This window comes from Falco cherrug, chromosome 7 (genome assembly GCF_023634085.1).
Source record: "Falco cherrug isolate bFalChe1 chromosome 7, bFalChe1.pri, whole genome shotgun sequence".
NCBI lineage: Eukaryota > Metazoa > Chordata > Aves > Falconiformes > Falconidae > Falco > Falco cherrug.
This window is the reverse complement of record NC_073703.1, coordinates 47222578-47244690: the sequence shown is the minus strand read 5'-3', so window position 1 is coordinate 47244690 and position 22113 is coordinate 47222578. Positions and strand designations below refer to the sequence as shown.

General features: G+C 37.7%; 1 protein-coding gene across 3 annotated transcripts in view; it reads right to left on the bottom strand.

Moving 5' to 3' along the window:
• Positions 1-509: 509 nt before the first annotated feature.
• The window catches only part of LRRC4C (leucine rich repeat containing 4C), a 538946-nt gene continuing 517342 nt past the window's right edge, over positions 510-22113 (bottom strand). For all 3 annotated transcript variants that reach the window (XM_055717132.1, XM_055717133.1, XM_027807973.2), the window contains one exon: positions 510-3505. In XM_055717132.1, coding sequence (XP_055573107.1) covers positions 1548-3464 — 1917 coding nt within the window. In that variant the 5' untranslated portion in view covers positions 3465-3505 and the 3' untranslated portion in view covers positions 510-1547. The remainder of the gene's footprint in view (positions 3506-22113) is intronic.

The following is a 22113-nucleotide window of genomic DNA, read 5'->3' as shown; positions in this document are numbered from 1 at the left end:
TACTTGGAAGAACACAGTGTCCTGGAGCCGGTTTTCTTATGCGAAGCCTTCCTTTTAGCTTTCAGCTTGCAAGGTATACACCATTCCTACACCAATAAGCTAAATCCAGAGAACGTATATAAATACAAAGGAAAAGGGTGTACATTTCCTATTGGTAAATGAGTCTGAGTTTATATTAATGTAAACTTTTTACTCTACAGGGATTCTAATTGTCATGCAAATTGCAGTAACCTATACTCTCCTCTGATTTGGCTGGCTTTGTTCTTTCTATATATTTCAGACAAAGTCCTTGGAGTTTTTCCTGTGAGTTACTCCATTTACAGCATTTTGATTTCATTTTGCACGTAGGGATACAGCTTTGATTATTGTTATTATAGATAGCTAAACATAATTCATATTTATGTCTAGAAGTCCCAGAACAAGTGAACTGGAAACCAGTAGCTTTAATATAAAGATGAATTTTCTTATTGACAGTTATAAATAACAAAAAAACAGAACAAACTTTTCAGCTTTGTCTAATAAATTCCGTGATAACTGCAACTCCTTGCAAAACTTTTTCTGGTATTGTGAAATAAATCTTGGAATATAATAGAGATAATTGAAAACACCATTAGAAGGAATGATCTTAATCTTGCATTAAAAGCTAAACACCCTTGTTTGCTACTATGCTGCTTATATAATCTAAAATGAAAACTATGCTATTCTTCAGTAATGATCCAGAATGGTTTAATTATTCTCTTTAAAGTGATTATGTTTTGGACCATCACAGCAGAATATTATAAGAATTTTAACAAACTTTTGATGCTTAATGCCACACTAAAAATGAGCTATATCCAAGTACAGAAAAAAACAGTATTTTATTTATAATCTTAGCTTAGTGTTTGAACTACAAATTCTGGTTCTAGAATTGTTTAAAATATCATGGGGTTTATAGGTTTTCACAAGTAAATTAATTTCTTGGTCGTTTCTTGGTTTTGTTTTTTGTTTTTGTTTTTTTTACTTTGTTTTCCATTTCTTCACAGAACGGTGCTTTCAGTAAATACAGAGCAAATCATTACACGGAAGAAAAAAGGCTTGATTGTTTGCTTTCTCATTTGTAAAGTTGCTGTTATTATTCCATTCTCTATTGAATAATTTCAAAAAGGGCATGAGGAAACAAAAGAAAAAAGTGACAAAATAGACTGAATCTCACCACTAGAATTCACCATAAAAATTCCCAAAGTGTAACAGAATTCTTACAAAATTTCCTAGACCAGTTCTTTTAGGGAATCAAGATCTCCTATGAAAAATATGGCAAATGGGAGTCAGGGTAGGTTGGGGAGGAAAAAGGGAAAGAGTAGGGTAAATAAGTGCAGCAAAAACAGGTTCTGAGGAATACACATAATTTTGTCTGCTTTAGATCACAATAGAATTTTTAATAAATAAATTTCTTTTTCTTTGTAAAGACACTTTTTTGAAACAGTAGATTTAGCCCAGTCATTTGTGTCATTTGTTTTATAAACCATCTTTTGTTGTCCCCACCCCCACCCCATAATGTCATAAATGTTTTAGATCTGAGTCTCTTGTACATTGTCTTTTGAGTTCATTCGGATCAATAACGGTTCATGCACTGAACTGTGTATTGAATTTATTGTGTTAACTGTTGTTGTGTGGTTGAAAGGAGACTTATAAGAGTTATAGTGATTTAAGTGCTCATGCTCTATTGCTGGCATGGGCAAGTGACTCTCTATGGGCGTATCACCTGTAAGCTCATCATCCACATTAATGATCTCTACAGTCCGTGTTGGAGCGTGATGGTTCTGCCGGTGATGCTGTTTCCTCATTTTGTAGAAAATTACCAGCATCACAGCAGCCATAAGAGTAATAGCCACAAAACAACCAATTATGATTTTGGTAGTCTTCATAACCTCATCTATTCCCGGGATCCCGTTGTTTGCGTCCGTCACAGGAATGGTGAACGTTTTTTCTGTTGATCTTGTGCTCTGTGGAGTTAGTGAGGTTGTCATGTTAGTGGTCTCCCAGTTGGTAACTGGTGTGGGCCCAACCTGCTCGGTGGTCTGTGCCTCATCCTGAGAAGGTTCCACAGTCTCTACTGTGACGGTTGAAAAGTACGTGTAACCAGGGTTATCCAGGGCAGTCACATTCAGCGTGGCAGAAGCTGTGGTATTGCCAACAGAGTTACTCACCATGCATGTATACAAACCCGTGTCTTGCACAGTTACCTTTGTAAAATTTAATGTACCATCACTGAGCACAGCAATCCGAACTCTGTATGCCCCATGCGTCATAACAGATCCATTTGGAGTAATCCAAGATACAGAGGTCAGGGAGGTCGATGCCCGGCATTTCATCTCTGCAGCCATACCTTCTGTGACGTTGAGGTCTGCTGGTGGCTCCACTATGACAGGAGCATAACACGTGAAGTAGTTCAGGTCCAGCTCACCGATGTACCTTCCTTTTAAACTGGGAGGCGTGTGGCAACGGGCACAGCATGCAGTATTGGAGGGTGCCTTGTCTTTAATCCACCAGCTGAGCCAAAGGATATCACAGTTGCAGTTCCAAGGATTGTGATGCAAGTGGATCCTTTCTAGGTGGAGTGGTGTGAACAGGTCATGAGGCAGGAGTGTTAGGTTGTTGTGTGCCAGATTGATCTCTACAAGTGACTGCAGGTTATCGAAAGCATTCCTTTCTATCACTTGAATCTGGGACTGTATCATCCACAATTTCTGAAGATGCATTAACCCTTGGAAAGAACCTGGCCGAATGGCAGTCAGGTGATTCCCAGAAAGATCTAACTCATCCAGTTTTACAAGTGGGGTGAGGTTAGGAATCTCTCGAAGATTGCACATGGCAAGGTTCAAATACCTCAAGTTGGACAGACCTTCAAAGGCACCTTCTGAGATGTATGAAAGCCTTTTCAATTCCCCCAAATCCAGCCTCCGGAGAGAAGGGATTCTGTTAAAAGCATAAGAAGGGATGCTTTCAATGGGGTTGTTTCTCAACCACAGTTCCTTCAGTTTTGACAGGTATACAAAAGCCCCATTTGGGATAGTGGTCAGACGATTGTCAAAGAGTTCCAAAGTGTTAAGATTGGCCAGACCATTGAAAGCCCCTATTTCAATAGTTCTGATGTGATTCCTGCTGAGCTGCAGGATTTCTAGGTGCCTCAGGTGTTTGAAGCTATTAACTTTAATGATTTGGATCTGGTTCTCATGGAGATTGAGTAACCGGGTGTTGGTGGAGATGCCGTCTGGTACGTCTCTCAGATTTTTCCGTACACAAATCACTTTGCTGAACTGGTTGCTGCAGGAGCAGACAGAAGGGCAAGTTTGAGCCCTCACTAGACCAGCCACCACAAGAAGCTGAAGAGCCAACAGCACCACAAGCAGGGGGTCAAATAGGGCCCTGTTAAACCTAGGACCTATCATTATCTGCTGTGGATGTAAGGTCATCTTGTTCAACATTCATAATTTATTTGGTGTTGGTCCTTCTGGAGTTTGAATAGCTGAAAGAAGAAGAAGGAGGAGAATGTTAGATTAGTCTCAAACATTTAAGTGTGCTCTCTAAGCAAAGACTTCTAAAGTCCTTCCAGTCAGCTCTACCAATTTCACAAAACTCTGCAGGAAGAATATCTACAGAAATTGTAGCATTTTGTTTCCTGTGCAGCTATGTATGCCAGCTGTAATTGACAATGAGATAAGAAAAAGCCAGATACTAGCTTTTCCTGCTCATTCCAATATATAACATATGTAGCTGGATGGCAGATAACAAGTTCAACCACAGTGGATACCTGAAAAGGAATGTTCTAACTCAGGGGCAGAGTTTAAAGAAGTGACATGGCCTCAAAAGACAAAACTGAGTAAGATAGGAATCATCACAATATTCAAGGTGTTAACCTTCTTGACACACTGTAAGACAAAACATCAGATAATATGAAGAACAAGTAGGCACTCCTCTTTCGTTTGGGTGAAAATCTTTTGCCTATACAAATGTGATTCCTGCACTGGAGTCTTAACTAGAAGTAAAGCCTTTAATACTGAATGTAGCAGGTCATGCAAATGTCAGGGCAAGGTCTTTCCTATTTCAAATGTAAAAAAAAAAAAAAAAAAAAAAAAGCCAAATAAAACAAAAACCCAAACAAACATGATAGGCATCAATTCTTCCCTACCGTTAAACAGCATCATCCAATTTCATGGTATTTCCTCCTCAATTCTTTTGTTTGGCACCAACAGCAGAGAAACACTCATTAGAAAATGTGTGCTGAACACAGAAATAAGAACAGCCATTTAAATGCTGAAAAATATATCTCCGTAGTTTCAGAGTTGGCAGTTTCATTGGCATCTCTAAAAAAATCCTACAGGTTTTACTGTAAGGAGAAAAAGACCTTTACACTACAAATGATAATTACTCTTTTAAGAATTTCAGTACTGATTCATTTGTGGTAGTTCTTACAGCCCCCAGCCCTCAGTTCATTTTCAATCTCTGTTGCTCAGTGCAAGGTCCCTCTGTTGTAGAGATTAATGAAATTTGCTATAAATCAGCCAAAAGTGAAGCCTTATAAATTACAGCAAGCTTAAAGCATATTTATAACCTAGAGCACTCAGATGCATAATACATGTATCCAATAAAACAAAATACTATAAGGCAACATTTTTCCACTCCAGGCTCCAAACTGTTTCATTTTATGTAAAAAAGCACTATCTTTCTGTAAAAAAACATTACAGGAAAAAAATATATTAACTTGCATCTCACAGCAATTAATTTTATGAAAGTCTTTTTTTCTAATTATATATTCAGAAAATGTGGATTTGAGAATTAATTTCTGCACTTTAAAAAAAAATTCTACAACAGTTCAGAGCTAGCAAGTGTTCTCATCTTTTAATAAATTACTGCAGAGAATGCCAATATAATGGTTAAAAACCTGTGAATGGGAATTGGAAAGCTTGGGCTGTATCTGTTTGTTTGATCTGTAAGTGTTATTTATAAAACATCATTCTTGTTATGAAAAATTCACAAAACTAATGTGTTTTGCAACCTCGAGCAACTAACTCAACTTCTCTCAGTGGCTTACACTCCTGTCATGTGACTCTGCAGAATCCATCGGCTGTAGTGTTATATATTACTGCTCCCACCTCTCCATCTCTTTCCTCAGCCAACAACTGTACTGGAATCAGCTTCACCAGTTTAGGACAATGTACTAGACTAGATGAGGGGAGGGGTGATTGCTGGACACACTTCCTTTTTACTGAAGGCATACAAGGTCACTTATCTCTTCAGAGGTGTTGAACACATATGGAGAAACACTCAATTAATTACTAAAATTCAAGTTCCTTTACATCAAAAATCCAGCTGTAGTGAAACTATGTGCAAAAACTGGGTGAAAAGGACATGGTTCCCATCTTTCCTACACTGTCATGAAGAAGAACCTACCCATAGCAGTCAAAAGAATTACATCAGTGAGTCTAATATCAATTTCAGGTTCCTTAGTTAAGATCTGTGATCCAAGAACTATGCTGTTGAATAGTAATTAACCATCTTCCGTAATAATTAATGTGATTGTGCTAGCATTTTTGTTTGTCACTAGTATTTTTATTCTGTAGATTTGTCTTTTCTTTCCTTTCTCATTTTTTAAATTCTTATCCTCTAAGGACTTGGACTGGATAACAAATTCCATTAACAAGTAATAAAACAGATACAGAAACACACCAAACCAATTAGTTTACCATTTCAGTTGTGCAACGCTATTGTCTTTGCTGGAACCAAGATGAGAACTCAGCCCTCTACATCCAGCTTCAGAGCTCCCAGTTATCTTTGTGTGGCTGGTGCGGCACCAGGAGCGTGTGTGGCTTGTAGAGATGACGGGAATCTTCTGTGCTCTCTCTCTCAGACCCATTCACTATTAAATGCCAGCTTTGTGAGATGCCATATGGTTTCTCTACCTTTCTTTTTGCTACCTTCCACTCTCATTTCTGGATCCTGGGTGCACCGAAGGACCAGGAAAACTATGGGATTTGTAGAACAAGAAAGTGTAGGAAAAATAAGAAAGGTCATGAGAGAGCAAGTGCCCTCAACATCAGCCAGTGTATGCATAAACTCCCTTCAGCTGCCTCTCTGCCAGCCTACCTAAAGCTGATGATGCCAGACCACACTGCAAACACTCCAAGGCACTTCTTTCCTTTTCTGACTTCGTGCACCTGATGGTATATCCCATCATTCCCTTCACCTGCTCCTTTATCCAGCAAACCTTCTCTTTCCATCACTACACATATACTCCGTGGGTAAAAAAAATATTTTACTTGAATACACTATTTCATTATAACAAATACATTATCCAGTTATGAGATTGATCAGCAAAACTTATTCAAACCAAAACAAAAATTTCCCATGTCTCAGTTGCAAAAAGATTTTTAAAAGAAATGCTTTTCTTTTATCTTGTTAAAATAAATGCCCTACACTCCTCCCATTTTTGGTTATTGACTCAAACAATAAATCAGTCACACAGAACAGCTCTTTCCTTGTGCTGAAGGCCAAAATTGCCCATGGCTTTTACATTTCTCTTTTTCCCCAGTCCTGTGCTAGGGATGTCTCAATCAAACATATGCTTCAGAACTATGAACTATCAAAGACCTTCAGGGAATTCTGCAACCCTCAGGTTTCTGCAAAATTCAAATCTGTGTATACTTCAAATACAAGCTTGGTCACTGACTAGTTATTAGCTGCTCTGAGTGTATAATTTGAAGACTGTATCACCATTTTGTGAGATGTGGATGGAAAGTTCTAAATATATTTTCATACGTGTTGGTGTCTTTGATTCTTCTGTGTCTAAGCTGCATCTTGTTTAACATATAAGTACAGAAGATCTATATTGCCATTCCTCTGGAATGTTTTCTGAGAAGCAGTGAGAGTAAATCTTAGCTTTTGTAGCCACCATTTGATTTAACTTTGGATTTATGTACATGACTAAACTTTTTTCCCTCCTCTTTCATGATACAGGAAGCAAAATGCGGTATTTGGCGTAAGACCATGCTAACTGGGCTTGGTGCTGCTAACATAGGGGAGCTGGTTCAGAAAAGCCAATTTGACAGCAGAAAATATGCTAAGCAATTGCCTTCCAGGTCCTCACTTCCAACTGGTGATCATTCCATGAGGCTAACATACTGCAGAGAGATTCCTAGTGACAGTAGGAATGTATTAAAAAGGTCCTTTCTTTTATACTGGTGGTTTTCTACAGCTCAGAGTTTAAGTATTCAGGAAGTCTTGGAGCAGTCATTTCACATCAGGGTAATTTGAAATCATAAATACCCTGGAAATACCCTAGAAAAAAATTATCCAGCACAAAACCACAGTGGAGAATTCATTTAAAGCCTTGAAGAACATTATGGAAATATTTTAATGGGCTTTACATAAAGACCCATCTGGAACTCTGTACTAGAGTAAATTGCTATTCAATGTCTATCCATTATGCTAGAGACACATGAAGGTTTAGCTTTATAAATCCACACATGGAACACAGACCATCAACCAGGTTCTTTAGTCTTTGTTGACACTTCTTTGTCTTCTAAGTGATTTTTTTCCCCCTTCATTTTTCTAGTACCAGAATATCAACTCTATGGTCAATTCAATAACACTAGTGCCCTCTGCTGTATAGATTTAAAATGTAGTTTAAAATGCTAAGAATTTCCTTACTGCCCAGTCAGTTCCCCAGGCACCACACAGTTATTAAATGTGTTGCCAAACGTGACCTTAAGTCCATCTGTGGCATTGCTCTAATTACCAAAGTGCATATCATCTGTCATTTTAGTACAGTAATGTATATTCTCTTTATGGCCATGGAGACATACATATACATATATGGAGAGTTATTTGTTTTGGTATTTACTTCCACAGTACTCAAAAAATCTTTTTTTTAAATTGACATTTGATGTGCTTATCTGATATTTAGTCTCTATGTACTACAGATTTTCCTTTAAGCGAAAAGCATTGCCCTCTTAAGATCCAATGCAGAAGATGAAGCAAGGAATGACAGAGCTAATCTACCTCTGCAGATGTGCACACTGCAGTTTTCCTTAGGGACAGCCTGAAAGATGCAGTAGTTATGCTATTGGAAGGTAACCTTGCCAAACGTGTATGCAGAGATGTCTTCCTTATGGGCACTGTAACAAAATCCGCAATTCATTTTTCTGTTTTGTTTTTTTGGGGTTTTTTTTTTCGTAATTAGGTCTTAGGTCTGATGTGCTTTGATCTCTCTTTGTTATTTCACCAGGAGAAAGGGATTACATTCACTCTGATCTCTGGTGGATTTTCCTGTATTGGTGGGCTTTGGTTACAAAAGAGGACTTCTACACCATTCCCAAAGATCTGCCTAATGAGGTATGGCAGGTGGCAAAGACATTTTCCCAAGCTCGTGACCCCTAGCTGGATCACTGGCAGTTTAGTTGCTGTTGGCAACTCATCCTTAGCTTTCTGTTCAGTCTGTGGTTCTATGAATAACTGTCTCAGCAGTGGAGCAGTGCAGTGCAAAGGCCATGGCTTTATCCCAATAAAAGGTTTATGATACAGTATGATCTAACACACTTTGATTGGTGTTGTACATCTGCCATTAAAAAATATGATGTGATGCTATAATGTCACTGCATTGAAAATATAGGCAGAATTTATCCGATATCAGGTGATTAAACTATCACAGTAAATTTAAATCATCACAAGTGCATCACAGTTAAATCTCAACTAAAGCACGGTTCAACTATCACAACTCTCCCTCAGCCACGTGCCAGCAAATTTCAGGGTGAGGAGCATTCACGTCACTTTTTACAACGTTTTTCAAGCTGACAGATATGGGGATGCATTCAGAAAATGCACCTTTGCTTCCCTTTATATAGCACAGATATGTATGCTGTACATCACACTCTTTAAAAGAGGTTTTTGAGAGAAAAACCCTTTACAAAGATATCTGCATTTTTTAGTAAACAAGCCACTCTAGAGTTGCAAATTAAATGGCAGATTTCCAAACATATGAAGAGGAGCTAGGTGCGTTGAGCAGCTAATTACTCTGGGAAGTCTCTTCCAGTAGTATCAGCACTGGAGAATTCAAAATAGTGTCTGTATGGAACAGAGCATGGATTACAGCAATAAAAATAGGTCTAAATTCCAGGATGACCTTATGCAGAATTGACTCTTTTGACTATCTTTTCAAGAATGCTAAATGCTCTCAGGGTCTGAGACTGATCCCCTTTTGGCAGCAATGCCAGCAGGGGAAGCCAAGGGAATTCCCCTTTAGATACCAGGGGACAAGCACACGATATGTTTTAGCTCGACAAAATACTGAAACACATGAGTGTAAACCCTTGTCCCAGAACAGCGACTGAAATGTGGGCAGGGAGCTCCACCGGGGTCAGAAATCCTCTATCAACATCTGCTCTGCAAATGCTCCTGCAGCCTGACATGCGTGTCCCCATATGGCTGTGAAAGGCTGGGCTGATGGAGCCACACTGCTGGGGACTCACTCACCATACCCTCCCGCTTCCCACCCCGCCTTCTCCATCCTGAAACTCCTTTCCACCTGGCTGAGCCCCCGAGGACTAGAGCTTTCAGGTCAGGAGAGGTACAAACACCTCGTGCTGTTCCCTGCCCAAATACCGTACAACAACATTATTCTTTTTCACCATTGGATATCTTTGTCACCAACAAAGGAACACATACTATGTTCTTAACAGAACATTGCAAAAATCATGCAAAATTCGTCAACTGGGTAACAACAGACCTCATATGTTTCTCTTCCTAATCTTATTTTTTCCTTTCCTCATGGATTGGCTCCTGTCTGAGGTGTTTTTTAAAGGGACTGTTTTACAGTGAAAACGCATCACTACAGCTATATAGCTGTGTATCTTTCCCCCCATTCTTAAAACTCAGTTTTCCCTTTTCACTGCTATAGGACTTTAAAAGTCTCAACAACAGTTTAGGGAGCAATTGCAATAATGCCTAAAAACCTGGGAGATTTCAAAGCCCCGCAGCTTTTATCTATTTGGTTTTTATTTTATTTTTAGTTAAATACAGTGGAGGCTGAAGAGGGCTACATAGGCAGCCCCGCAATGCAAACTGATTGCTCATGAGACCAGATAAATCAAAACACTCACAATGCAAATTATACTCCTCTATGCATGTTTCACTGTTCTGCTCTGGAACATAGCTGGGATTTTGTGTGACCCCTTGAAGCATGTAAGTGTAGGAGGCAGGGTGGATACTGCTGTACCACAGATACTTCATGGTTCTCTTCTGCAAGCTTTTTAAGACTCAGCTGAATCACTAAGACACTGACCAGAAAGACCTAAATGTGACTGGACATATTCAATCTCCCTGAATCACCACTGATTTCAGGGGAGTTCAATCAAGGATGAGTTTGACCCAGTCTGTCTTTTTCTTCATTTCTTTTATTTTGTTATACAGAAAACAGCTTTATTTCACACACCCCATTTTCCAGCATGATTTCATGTTCCCTCCCTCATGTCTTCCTACTGTTTAAAATTTTCTCCTTAACTGCATATAACAGAAATTAACATGAAATAGACATTTTAAAAATGAGAAATTTAGTGTGCATTGATCTAGGCAAAAATATTTTTGTTTTACATGGAAATTAAGAGATTTCATAGTGTTTTAAACTAAATGAGTCTGGTAAGTCCCTTTATTTATAAATATTCTTTTACTCACAAGCATCATTTGCAGTTTGTGTCCTTATTACAACTCATAACATTTACTAATTTTATAGGAAAGTCATAGGAAACATCATACAACATGTAATGGATATTTCTTTAGGACATACTTATTTTTATTAAAAGGAATTACTGACCTTTCCCTGGATGTCACCCAAGTGGTGAAGGGGACAAAACAGTCCTAATCTCTCTGTTCAGGCTGCTTACAGTGGTGTGAATAGGAGCAATCTTCGAACTACTCGTGATGAACTAATTTAAATTCTTTGATAAAAGCCACCACAATAGAGCTTTGTATTAGTCCACCCAGCAACATTCTAGAAATTTAATTGGAATTAACTTTTAAAGTGGGTTAATTATACTGCATTAAATCTTTGTGTGGACACTCTTATTTAGAATTTAATTTAAGCTAAATTGAATCAAGGACACTATAATTTCAATTAGGAGTGCCCATAAAAAAAATGCAATTTTGTTTAGCTAGTCCCTTTTCAAAATTAATTTGGATTCATTTTCTTGAGACCCCATGTGGACATTAGGAATTTTTTGTTCTGTACTGTCTTAAGCTCAATTCAAATCAAAATTCCTTAAAGGTAAAAAGGTTTTCTACCTTATTGCTGATCCCTTGAGTTATTCAACTCCCATTTTGCTCTTCTCACTTCACTAATTCAGTTGATAAAAGTTTCTCTGAACCTTTTTTGTTTGTTTCATCTTCTATATTTTTCTGGACAGATACTTATGTAGGGGGAAACAGGCAACTGTACAGAAGAAATTTTGTAATAGCTCTGATTGATAACAGCATTCTCTTCATTACAGCAGCATGTCACTACATCTCACATGCCAACCATGATATAAGGGGAAGTCATACAAGCACCTTCAGGATTTCACTATCTTATGCCAGAAATACCTCCGTGAGCAGCAATTAAACCACAGCACATCTATAATGATTGAAAGGATGCTTTCTTAATCTCCTGGTTTATTATCGAAGAAGATCACAGATTCCCATTTGGAAGAAATCTGTGCACCACAACAAAATATGTGTAAAGGCAATGCTTAATAAAACATCATATAATATTCCAAAGCACTGGCCTAAAACACTGCAGTTTTCACTCCTGTCACACTGGAGGTCATTACTTTGAAACACTGTAATATTTCTTTGTATTAAGCAGACTAGCAGTGATTTAAGACAACGTCTATTTAAAGGTGCTACAGTGATACTTCATTTCAAAGAAACTAGTTTTGGTCTATTATAAATCTTTCTACATAGGAACATTAAATTGTATAAATTAACTTCCTTTTCAACAACATACTACAGGATCTCAAACTAGCAGGCAAAAATCTGCAGGTTAAGTATATGACATATTAAAATGTGCCTTTTAAGAGATGCAAAGCAAAAAAAATGCAAGGCTGATGGTATCCAGGATGTTAGCCCTGACTCATTACAGTTTTCTCCCTAGTCAAAACTATAAAAAGCAAACATAGGAAATGTCAGCTCAGAACACCATATAGTCTACGAATGGATATACAGTAGCCAGTTCAATGAAGAACAAGAAAAAATGTTGGCACACTATATACTTGCCCTTAAGAAAGTTTAATCCTAATCCTAGAAAATTGGAGTCTAGTTTTTAAAGTGCAAAACATCCTTTTCTAAACTACAATATGTGCATTTATCTACTGCATGTGCTAATGCTGAATATTCTTGTTACCCATACAAATCATCCTTTGAGCCTTGCTGAGCTCTTGGCCTCAGTGCATAATACACACTAAAAGACAGAAATATTTTCGTTTGATGAGCATATAATGCAGCTGTGGAATAGCAGTAGTTTCTATACTTTGGCAACAGAGATGCTCTGGTAAAATTTTGAAGTCATTTAGAAAGATTTAAAGATTATTTTGAAATTAGCAAATCAGAAGATTGTCCATTTCAGTGGCATAAAAAAATTGAGTTTGTGCCTTAACATGTGCCATTTTTCCAAATGCATTTTGCAATATCTAAAACAAAGAACACTGAGGGATGAAAGGGAAGTATATTAAAGCAGCCATGCAAAATCTGCACCAGTGCTTTTCAGGGTATGAATTAACATAGGTATCTGCCTAAATACTTCTATGCTATAATGCTGTGTCAAGAAAGGTGTCTTCCTTTTTTAAGGTATGAATTATTTGATGTTGAATTGCAGAAGTGCTTGACAGGTATTTCATAACCTTGGTAACTACAGGCTGTATTGCTAGTACGCATTATTCTAAAATACCTTCTAGGAGAAACAGACCCAGCTAGTAACTCACTAAAGCAGCTGAGTCCATTTTGCATCATTGCATTTGTAGTGACTGAGTCCAAATTACTCCCTCATTCTGCTAATAAACAAAGAGACAAAGAGAAAAAGAGACATGAGATAAAAAGTTAAGGCTGCAAATAGCCTCCAGTCTGGCAAAAGATGGTTAAACTTCTTGTCCTTGGTAACTATGGAAACCCCTTAAGGTAAGAGTGGAACACAGGCATTTTGTGGTCCGCAATTTACAAGCTGTTTATTTAATTATGAAGGAATTTGAAATTGTTAGGGGCAATGCAATTATCATACTGTGATAGCGTTTTGAGAGAAAAAAATAGGTACATAGAAATATAAGAAGTTAATTTTTTGGAAAATTACTTGTTTTAGTAATTTTCTGCAGCACATTGTTTTTTACTGAGACTTGTGATTTATTTTTTTTTTCCAAAAGGGTGTGTGGAGCCAAAATTAGTAATACAACATTTTGCCATAATATCCCTCAGTAGATTCATAGTAATTATGTCTATTCTATGCCTCACGAACAAAACCAAGGTCAGGGTGTATTTCAATTAAACCCTAGGTGTTACCAAAGTGCAGCACAGCCAGAACAGCAAGCACATTATTACCAGATCTGTCACTGCTGGGCAATGAACAGGTCACAGGTGTTCCTGCGTATGGTATTTGTACACCTTAAAATATGACAAGTGGGAAAATGTTTCCATTCAATTTAGGAGGCAGCTAGTGAAATAAAATTAAGAATGAAACTGTGGTGACTCAGGGGGGCTATAACAACTACTTACAAGTATTTTCCTGGATCTGAACAACAAACTTTGACCTGATACTTCTGTTGTTGGGAGCTGCATGAATGTAAGGACCCCAGGTCCCTTTGCATACAATGAGAGTTTTGGCAACCATCCATGTTTGATTGTATCACCTTAATAAGAAATCAAACACAAACACATCCTCACAAGCCCTCTGGAAAGGAGATAGGTAATATTATTCAGCTTACGGCTGAAGAAACTGAGGCAATAATGCATTAAATCACTTGCCAAAATTTAGCATGTGTCTACACAATACTTTGCAAACATGAGCTTCACACTCCATGCTGCCTAGATACAATGTGCATTGCTCCAAATGACAGCCACGTAGCAACTGTTAGCTTATTGCTGACTCCAGGCTAATGTGCCTCTCAGCACGGCTCCAGCCTGGCCTAAGAGCACAAAGACAGAGCCTGCCTCTGCGTGGAGCATGGATGACTCTTGCTCACAGCAGCCCACAAAAGTCCAAGTGGATATGCTATAATAAAAGGTGTCAGCAGTGCAGGCTGGACAGGGACCCAGAAATCCTGAATCACATTTCCAACCGCATGTGGACTTTATGCACATACTAAAGGGTGTGATCATCAAGTTTTAGAATACCAACACGCCATGACATTTAAAACTAAATCTGATGAAATCTTAGGAAATATTCTGTCCTATTATACAGATTCCTGTATTTATTATTCTTACCATAGTATTTGTACACCTCCAGAAACACATTAAATATCCTAAACTTGTCATTTCATCTGCATATACTTTCTTTTGTTCCTTCTCCTACAGGACTGTATTCAGATGCTGTTCTGGTTTGGCAGGTATTATCAAGTATCTGCCACAAGCTGTTGACACTATAGATTGCAAGTTTGAAGAAATACATTGTGAGTTTGAAATTACATTTTATGATATTCGCTATGCTCTTCCTTCTTGAAACTCATTTGGACTTCTCATGAGAAGCGTTCCTCTCTTCTACCCAGAGAACAGCCCACAGACACTGATATGGATCACCTGGGACCCAGTCGAATCCTTCCTACAACGGGAACGGGCAGGAACTCCTGAGGGCCTACTGTCGCCTTTCCCCTGTGAACCGTTCTCAGAGCTTCCTCTTGGCGAGTCTCTCCAATATATGCGCTATGATCTTCTGATCCTTGACCATGGGGATCCTTTCATATAAGCCTCATTTCAGACAGGGTCTTGATAATTCCTGAACTAATTTTTAAATATAAATGTTTAAAAAAACCTAAAGGAAAATTCCTGGCATAGAACTGTACAAGTACCAAAACGTGATGTTTCAAATTCATTGTCATTTGGGGCTATTGTCCTGATTTCAGCTGGGATAGAGTTAATTTTCTTCTTAGTAGCTGGTACAGTTCTGTGTTTTGGATTTAGGATGAGAATAATGTTGATAACACACTGATCTTTTAGTTGTTGCTAAGCAGTGCTTACTCTTAAGCACTTTTCAGTTCATGCTCTGCCAGTGAGCAGGTGTACAAGAAGCCAGGAGGGAGCAGGGCCAGGACAGCTGACCCGAACTAGGCGAGGGGGTATTCCATACCATAGAACATCATGCTGAGCATGTACACTGGGGTGAGTTGGCCAGGGGCTGTCAATCACTGCTCAGGGACGGCTGGGCATCAGTCAGTGGGTATTGTGTATCACTTGGGTTTTATTCCTCTCTCTCCCTCTCCTCTTCTTTACAACTGTTATTGCTATTGTTATTATTTACTTTATTTCACTTATTAACCTGTTCATATCTCAACGATGGGTTTAACCTTTTCCTGATTCTCCTCTCCATCCCACCAGGGAGGGGTGAGGTGGGGGAGTGAGCAAGCAGCTGTGGGGTACTTAGTTGCTGGCTGGGTGGTTAAACCATGACAGGCTATCCAACTAGGAAGATGTAAATCCATTGAAAAAGAACAACAGTTCACATTCAGGGAGTTATCCTCAGTAGCTGAAGAAAGAAAGGAAAGAAGGTAATAGTTAAGAGGTTCATAACTGTTTCACATGCAACTAGGCAAAGTGTCTTCTGGTACCACTGCACCAGTCCAGGGTAATATGAACTCCACCTTTCCCATCTGCAATAATGATATTCCCTCAAGTGTCAGTCCTTCTGCCACAAACGTCTGTTTCTGATCTAGTAAAGGACTGATGATGTCTCACGGACCACAGTACTTTTGAAAGATAGAATGCTCCAAAACCAGTTTCACTCTAAAGTGACGAGTTACTAATGTTTAAATTAATAAATTGCCGTGATAAGTGCATTAACCCCTGAATATGTTTGTATAAAGCATAGTCATAGGGTCACACATGTACATATAAGACTACATTTGAATTTTACTTTAACAGGTAAAACCCATCGTTTCCCTTGACAACTTACTCAAGCACTAGAAGCAAAACCAGAGACATAACTAAGTCAAATTATATAACTGTGTTGTTTACTTTGAATATTGCAAACAAAAATAATTATGCATTTTTACATCGACTTGTTTTAATTTTAAATTAATTCTGAAGTAACTTGTTAATACTGGAGCATTCTGTTTCTATATGTGCTGAAATTGGGCACTAGCACAATCCTGTATCATCCATCCAGTGTGTTTTCCTGAGGTACCCAAAACATAGTGTATACCTTTGCAGAATATATGGACTGGTTCAAGAAGTGATTAAGTAGATCTGCCTGGAAAAATTATCATTAACAAAGAAAGCTTTGGAGGCAGCCTGGTGAAAATCAAAGGCTCCAAAGGAGTTTGTGAAAAACAGTGGTAAATTATATGACTTATTCTCTTTCTGTCTAGACCATCTATAAATTGAATCATAAAAGATAAACACAGAGAAGACATCATCTTTCCAAAACTTTACACTGCAACAAGTCTTTCAGAGAAAAATAATAGATTACTTCATATTTTCATGTAGACATGTTTTTTAAATTGATTAATATACATTTATGTGATGGAGTATCTTCTCTATGGAGGTTGCTTATAGACTGCTTATTGAAATCACTGGCCAAATTCAAAGTATTATTACATCAATATGAAATTAATATCAGATCCAGGAAAGCTGGCATGTACTTCTTTAGCAAATGATCATTTTCACTGAAGTGCTGTTTATTTGCTTCAAGCTGATCAACAGGATACAAGGTCCAGTATCAGCAGTGCTGCCTGCTTGTTCAGCTGTTCAGACTTTGAAGTGCTAATACATATCCTATGTTCATGAGCCCACCACCGAGTTCCATTGTTAAATAGATGCATGAGAGAAAATGATGGTTAAAAATTAACTGCTACAGAAACCAATGGGAGTTTTGTCTTTGATTTCGGTGGGCTCAAGACTTCATCTCATATGTCAATAATGATTTGCAATATAAAGTCAACTGCACATTATTGCTGATGTAAGCACTAAGGCTTTGATGCCATTCTTTTAGCATAGTTTTAGGGAGGTGGAAAATTACTTTTAATCTAATTAAAACTGTCACATAACATAAAAAGAAATGTAGTAACTGAGAGAGCTAAAAAGACAGACTTCATATATGTGAAAGCATGCTATCAAATAAAAGTAATATAATTTTTTAAAATGTTAAGGTATTGACATATTGGATTCTTAAAAAAATTCCAAGAAATTACTCTGCTACTTTAAAAATGTATAGTGAGAGAATGAATCCAAGGTTCAAAACAAATTTTAAAATTATCTGTCCAAAGTAGAGTAAGTTTGATAGCTGATGTTATTCAAGGATATAAATATGCCTATTTGCAGTAAAGCTTTCCATTACTATGCTAACTTGTACAACGACATAAGTGTATTTATCACAGACAACTGTGATACTACCATTTATTAAGGATGTTCAACATCTGCCATTGTGAAAGGTGTTTTTTTTCTTCCGTTTCCTATAACTTTGTAAAATTTTAACCATTTACAAATTAAATGGTCCATGCTAGGGATACACCTATAGTATAGTCATTGAAAGTTGTACTTTCAATTGACACACTCAATGCAGCTTTAAAGTAGCTGTCATACCTTACAGTAACAAATAGTTACACAAAAAGGAGAACATCACTAATGAAAGTGCAAGTACTGAATTCAGGTTGGTGTGGTTTTTTTTTCATTTTGTACATTGAAAGACACAGAGTTATTATGGGATCTGGTCATATAGCTAAAGACAGTATCAACACACAAAGCAGCCAATGAAGCTTGCATTCAAATACATGTATTTATACATGCCTAGGTATACCTGATACACTTTGTAAAATATAGTTCAAAAGTGTTTCCAAAAAAATCCATTCGTTTCCTATCAGAAAAGTATTTTCTGAGTTTTGAAATTCTAACCATTGCTCCAGCCTGAGTACATCAATAATATAGTTGAATGACAAAAGTGCTAATGTGTCCAGATCTCTCTGGCTGAGAACTGTTTCCTGGATTCTTACTCATACTGTCTGCTCCAGAATGATGCATGAGGATAACTATATTAAATATTTTCAGGCAGTCATTAGCAGAAGGCCATGTAAGCACTTCAAGTGGAAAATTCATTGATAATGCAGTGGGGCCCTCCACCCCCACCCCTCGAAGTATACATCTGAAGAGTTTTGGCATCATCAGGCACTCTCTCACCAGAATATTTCACACCAGTTCCACGCGGTTGTGGGCTGCTAAGATCAATGGTAAATGTACATGCTAATGTTGCATTTAACTACTGATACTGTACAGGGTATATATCCCCAGCACTGCTCTGCCTTACAGACCTAAATTACGTAGTGGACCATTTAGTCTGGAAGATTATGTAATTAATTGAGGAGTAGATTTTGCTATTTTCCTGATATTTCCAGCTATATCTACTTGTGCGAGCATGCCTAATGGCAGCTATTACCACGTAATTGGCTGTCAATGTCTGCCCTTGATCTGCAAGAATGATTTTAAAACCTGGATTTAAGCATCTTGGGAAAAACACCTTCATTTCTTTACTCATGTTGCTGTCCATATGCTCAATACTTAAGAAAGCTCAGGAAGTGACAAGATGTAATAACTGAACCAAGCTAGAACCAAAGAAGACTACAGGGAGTTATGTCTCACATTCTTCACACAGAACCACAGAGATCTCCTTGCTAGACCTGATTTCTGGACTGGGATCTAAATCTCAGAAGGATTTAATGGAAGACAGGAGAGCTGCTGAGTTTCAGAGATAAGGGGCATGTACAGATTTAAGAACTTCCTCTAATACAGCAGCCATAGATCTAAAACTAGGCTATCACTATCAGGGAGGGGATGATGGAAAAAACAAATATTTATTAATGTTTGCTCCTCTGTGGTTCTGGGGAGGGGCAGGGGGAGGTTATAGACATAGTACATTCTTGTGGCTTCTTTTCTTTCTAATTCTTTCCATTCCGGAAGTGTGAAGGCAACCTTTTTCTCTGTAATTCTAAAGAAGTTGGCCGAATTTAGTCTAGTGCTCAGATAGGATAAACTGGCATTGCTCCATTCAAGTCAATGAAACCAGAATGATTTTTATTCCAGCTGAAGTGATCCTTGTTACCCTCTAAGCAAGACTGATCCATTCTTGAGGCATATCAGGAGGTATCGTATCACCTAACCAGTTGCTATGAAAATGCAGTTTTTATAAAAATGGTAAAGATAACACAAATGCTTTTGTTTTAACTGTGTAATAAAGATCTCTTCTGACTGCTGAAATGCTGAAAGAATGGTAATAATACACATTAAGAATGGATTTAGTTTTAGTTCTTAACAAATAAACTTTCCATTTTCTAAACAATAAGTTATCTCCTTTCTTTTTTTTTTCTTCCTTAGTACCATGAAATACAGAGTTGCAATGGTAGCTATGAAATAAAACCAGCAGACATAACCCCACAGTGAATGAAGTGAGGTCCATATCCCCAGACTTTATAATGTGTTGTGTCTGGTGTACATGGGATTTAGGAGGTTTTACATTGACTAATTGGTAGTAATAGCTTGCAGTTATATACTGACTTTTATCTAGAAGTTTCCCTGTGAACTTTAAATCCTACATTGACAAAAAGCATATACATATATCAGAATTACCTTATTCTCCACTGAAATCTAGCTATTTCTGAAGAGAAAAATAGCATAGCAGGTTTTTCATAGTTTACCATGTTATATCAAGAAATTCTGAAGACTGCTATCTTCAACTGAAATTAAAGACAAACTTTAGAAATGTGAGGTATATATCTATGCTCGAATTTGACATACAAAACCAATAAGGATAAACTTCCCTGCTGTTTTGGAAAGTGCATTTAAAAAAAAAAAAAAAAAGCCTAAGTGGAGTGGATTTCTCACTCGCTTGTATCATGTTAGAGAACAGTATTTCTCTCAGAACAGCACCAGAGCACTGCTGTAGGATTAGCTTGGAAGAACAATCTGCTTTTATGGAATTGCTAAAACAGCTTCTCACAACTCTCTGTCTTGTTCAGCAGATACAACAGACATTTTTCAGGACAGACAGAAAGCTAGGCATCCAATTTGAGCAGTCTAGTACTCCACATCCTACAGTCAACAGTAACATATGCATACTGATAATCTATCTATCAGTATTTGCAGAAGCATGTGCTAGACAGTGTGTCTTATCCCTGACATTTGTCTTGAGTGAGCCAGAGCATGAGAGATCACTTGGGAAAAAGTTAGCAATGAATTATCTTACCTCTTCTTAACAGTGAAGACAAAGAATGCAAGAGAGTAGCCGTCATTTGGTGAAATCTATAAACATTCCATATCTGCTGTTTAGCTTGCCTTCAGCAACTGCTGCTTCTTTTCTTACTTAAAACAAGTAACAAATTCATGCTTAGTGGCAAATACTAGGATTTAAAGTCCTTTCTATAGGTAACCACAAGAACAAGAGAGAAAAGCTGTATAAAAATCTTACCATAATTCTTTACAGCTGTTTAAAGGGGGAGAGTTTGCTGCGGCTTCACAAAGTAGTCTAGCAATGTAACCTGCAAGACTGCAGTATACTGCAGTCAGCAAACAGCCTTAATAGTTTGCCCTTAATGTATAAAAGTAGCATAGCAAGACACCTTTCAATTTAATTAAAGGTCTGCCAGGAACTTATAAACTTTGTTTTTCCTTCTTAGAGTACTAAAACCTCCTTATAAAATTTCATTTACCTGCAGTCTGGTGTCCAAGTTGTCAGCATTATTTTTTTTTTCCTGCTTAAGTATAGTACAAATTGCTAAGTCATTTCAAAATTATACAGCAGCAAAAAGAACAGATTTTTTCATTTAATGGTTTGGGGTTCTTTTCTTCTCACCAGGATCCCTCACATTTATACTAAATACAGCTTCATTTTTCAAAATGAAATTTAACAAGCAGTACTTAAGAGTGAGAAAAGCACTTACTAGACCATATTCAATTGCTTTTCACTGCTATTCTTTATCTCCCAATTTTTACTGAAAGGCAAAGTAAGAACCTACAAAGGAGCGAGAGGAATTATTTCATTAGTGATTGCTGAACAGACAATGCAGACAGCAGACAGTACACCTGAGAGTTGGTATAGGGCTACTACTGTCCTCGTCTAGAAATTCTGATTCTCTTGATTCAAGGATTTTGAACATGGGTTTGCTGCACCTTCCTTGCAGACTGCAAGGAATAATGGCTGACTCCATTTGCAACAAAACCACTTTCACTTAGTTTCTCTCTATATATTGTGGATGCAAGGTCTATTGCAGGACACAAACCCCAAAGAGATTGCTACTTATTAATTTGGGCATCCAGTCTTTCTCTCATACATTAGGGTGAACTTGCAAATCCATCCCAATGAGCAGCCTTGTGTAGAACTTGTGCCTTATGAAGGTCCTTGGTCATTGCCACTCTGCCCATTGCATAGTGGTGCAATCATCAATAACGTGAATAAAATTCAAAAAATCCAGACTTCATACTTCAACTAAAGTGACCTGACTTTTCATCCCCCTGAGAAAAAAGTTCTCTCTTCTGAATGCACACTGATTTTTGCTATCTTGGAATGTTCCTTTAATGAGAAGTTTCCATTTCAATTCAGTGCATTAAGATCAGGTCATTCAACACAAAATTATAGTTGTGGACACTCTTGGTGTCTCTGTCCTTTCCAAAGACTATTGGATTTCTGTCACAAGAAATAAACAAAGGGAGGTTTCTAGGAGGTGTGGATGATGGTCATGAGAAATTCAGCGTTTGATACACATGAAAGTCTTCTCTCTGGAATGAAGACATTAAAGGGTACAGAGTATAAATATTTAAATTGAGTTTTTGACTCCTCTCCTGATGAATTATGACTTGTCAAAGCTATACCATAATTAACAAAAATTCAGGAGCAGTACTCAAAGGTCCCAAGTTCAAGGTTGGTTTTTT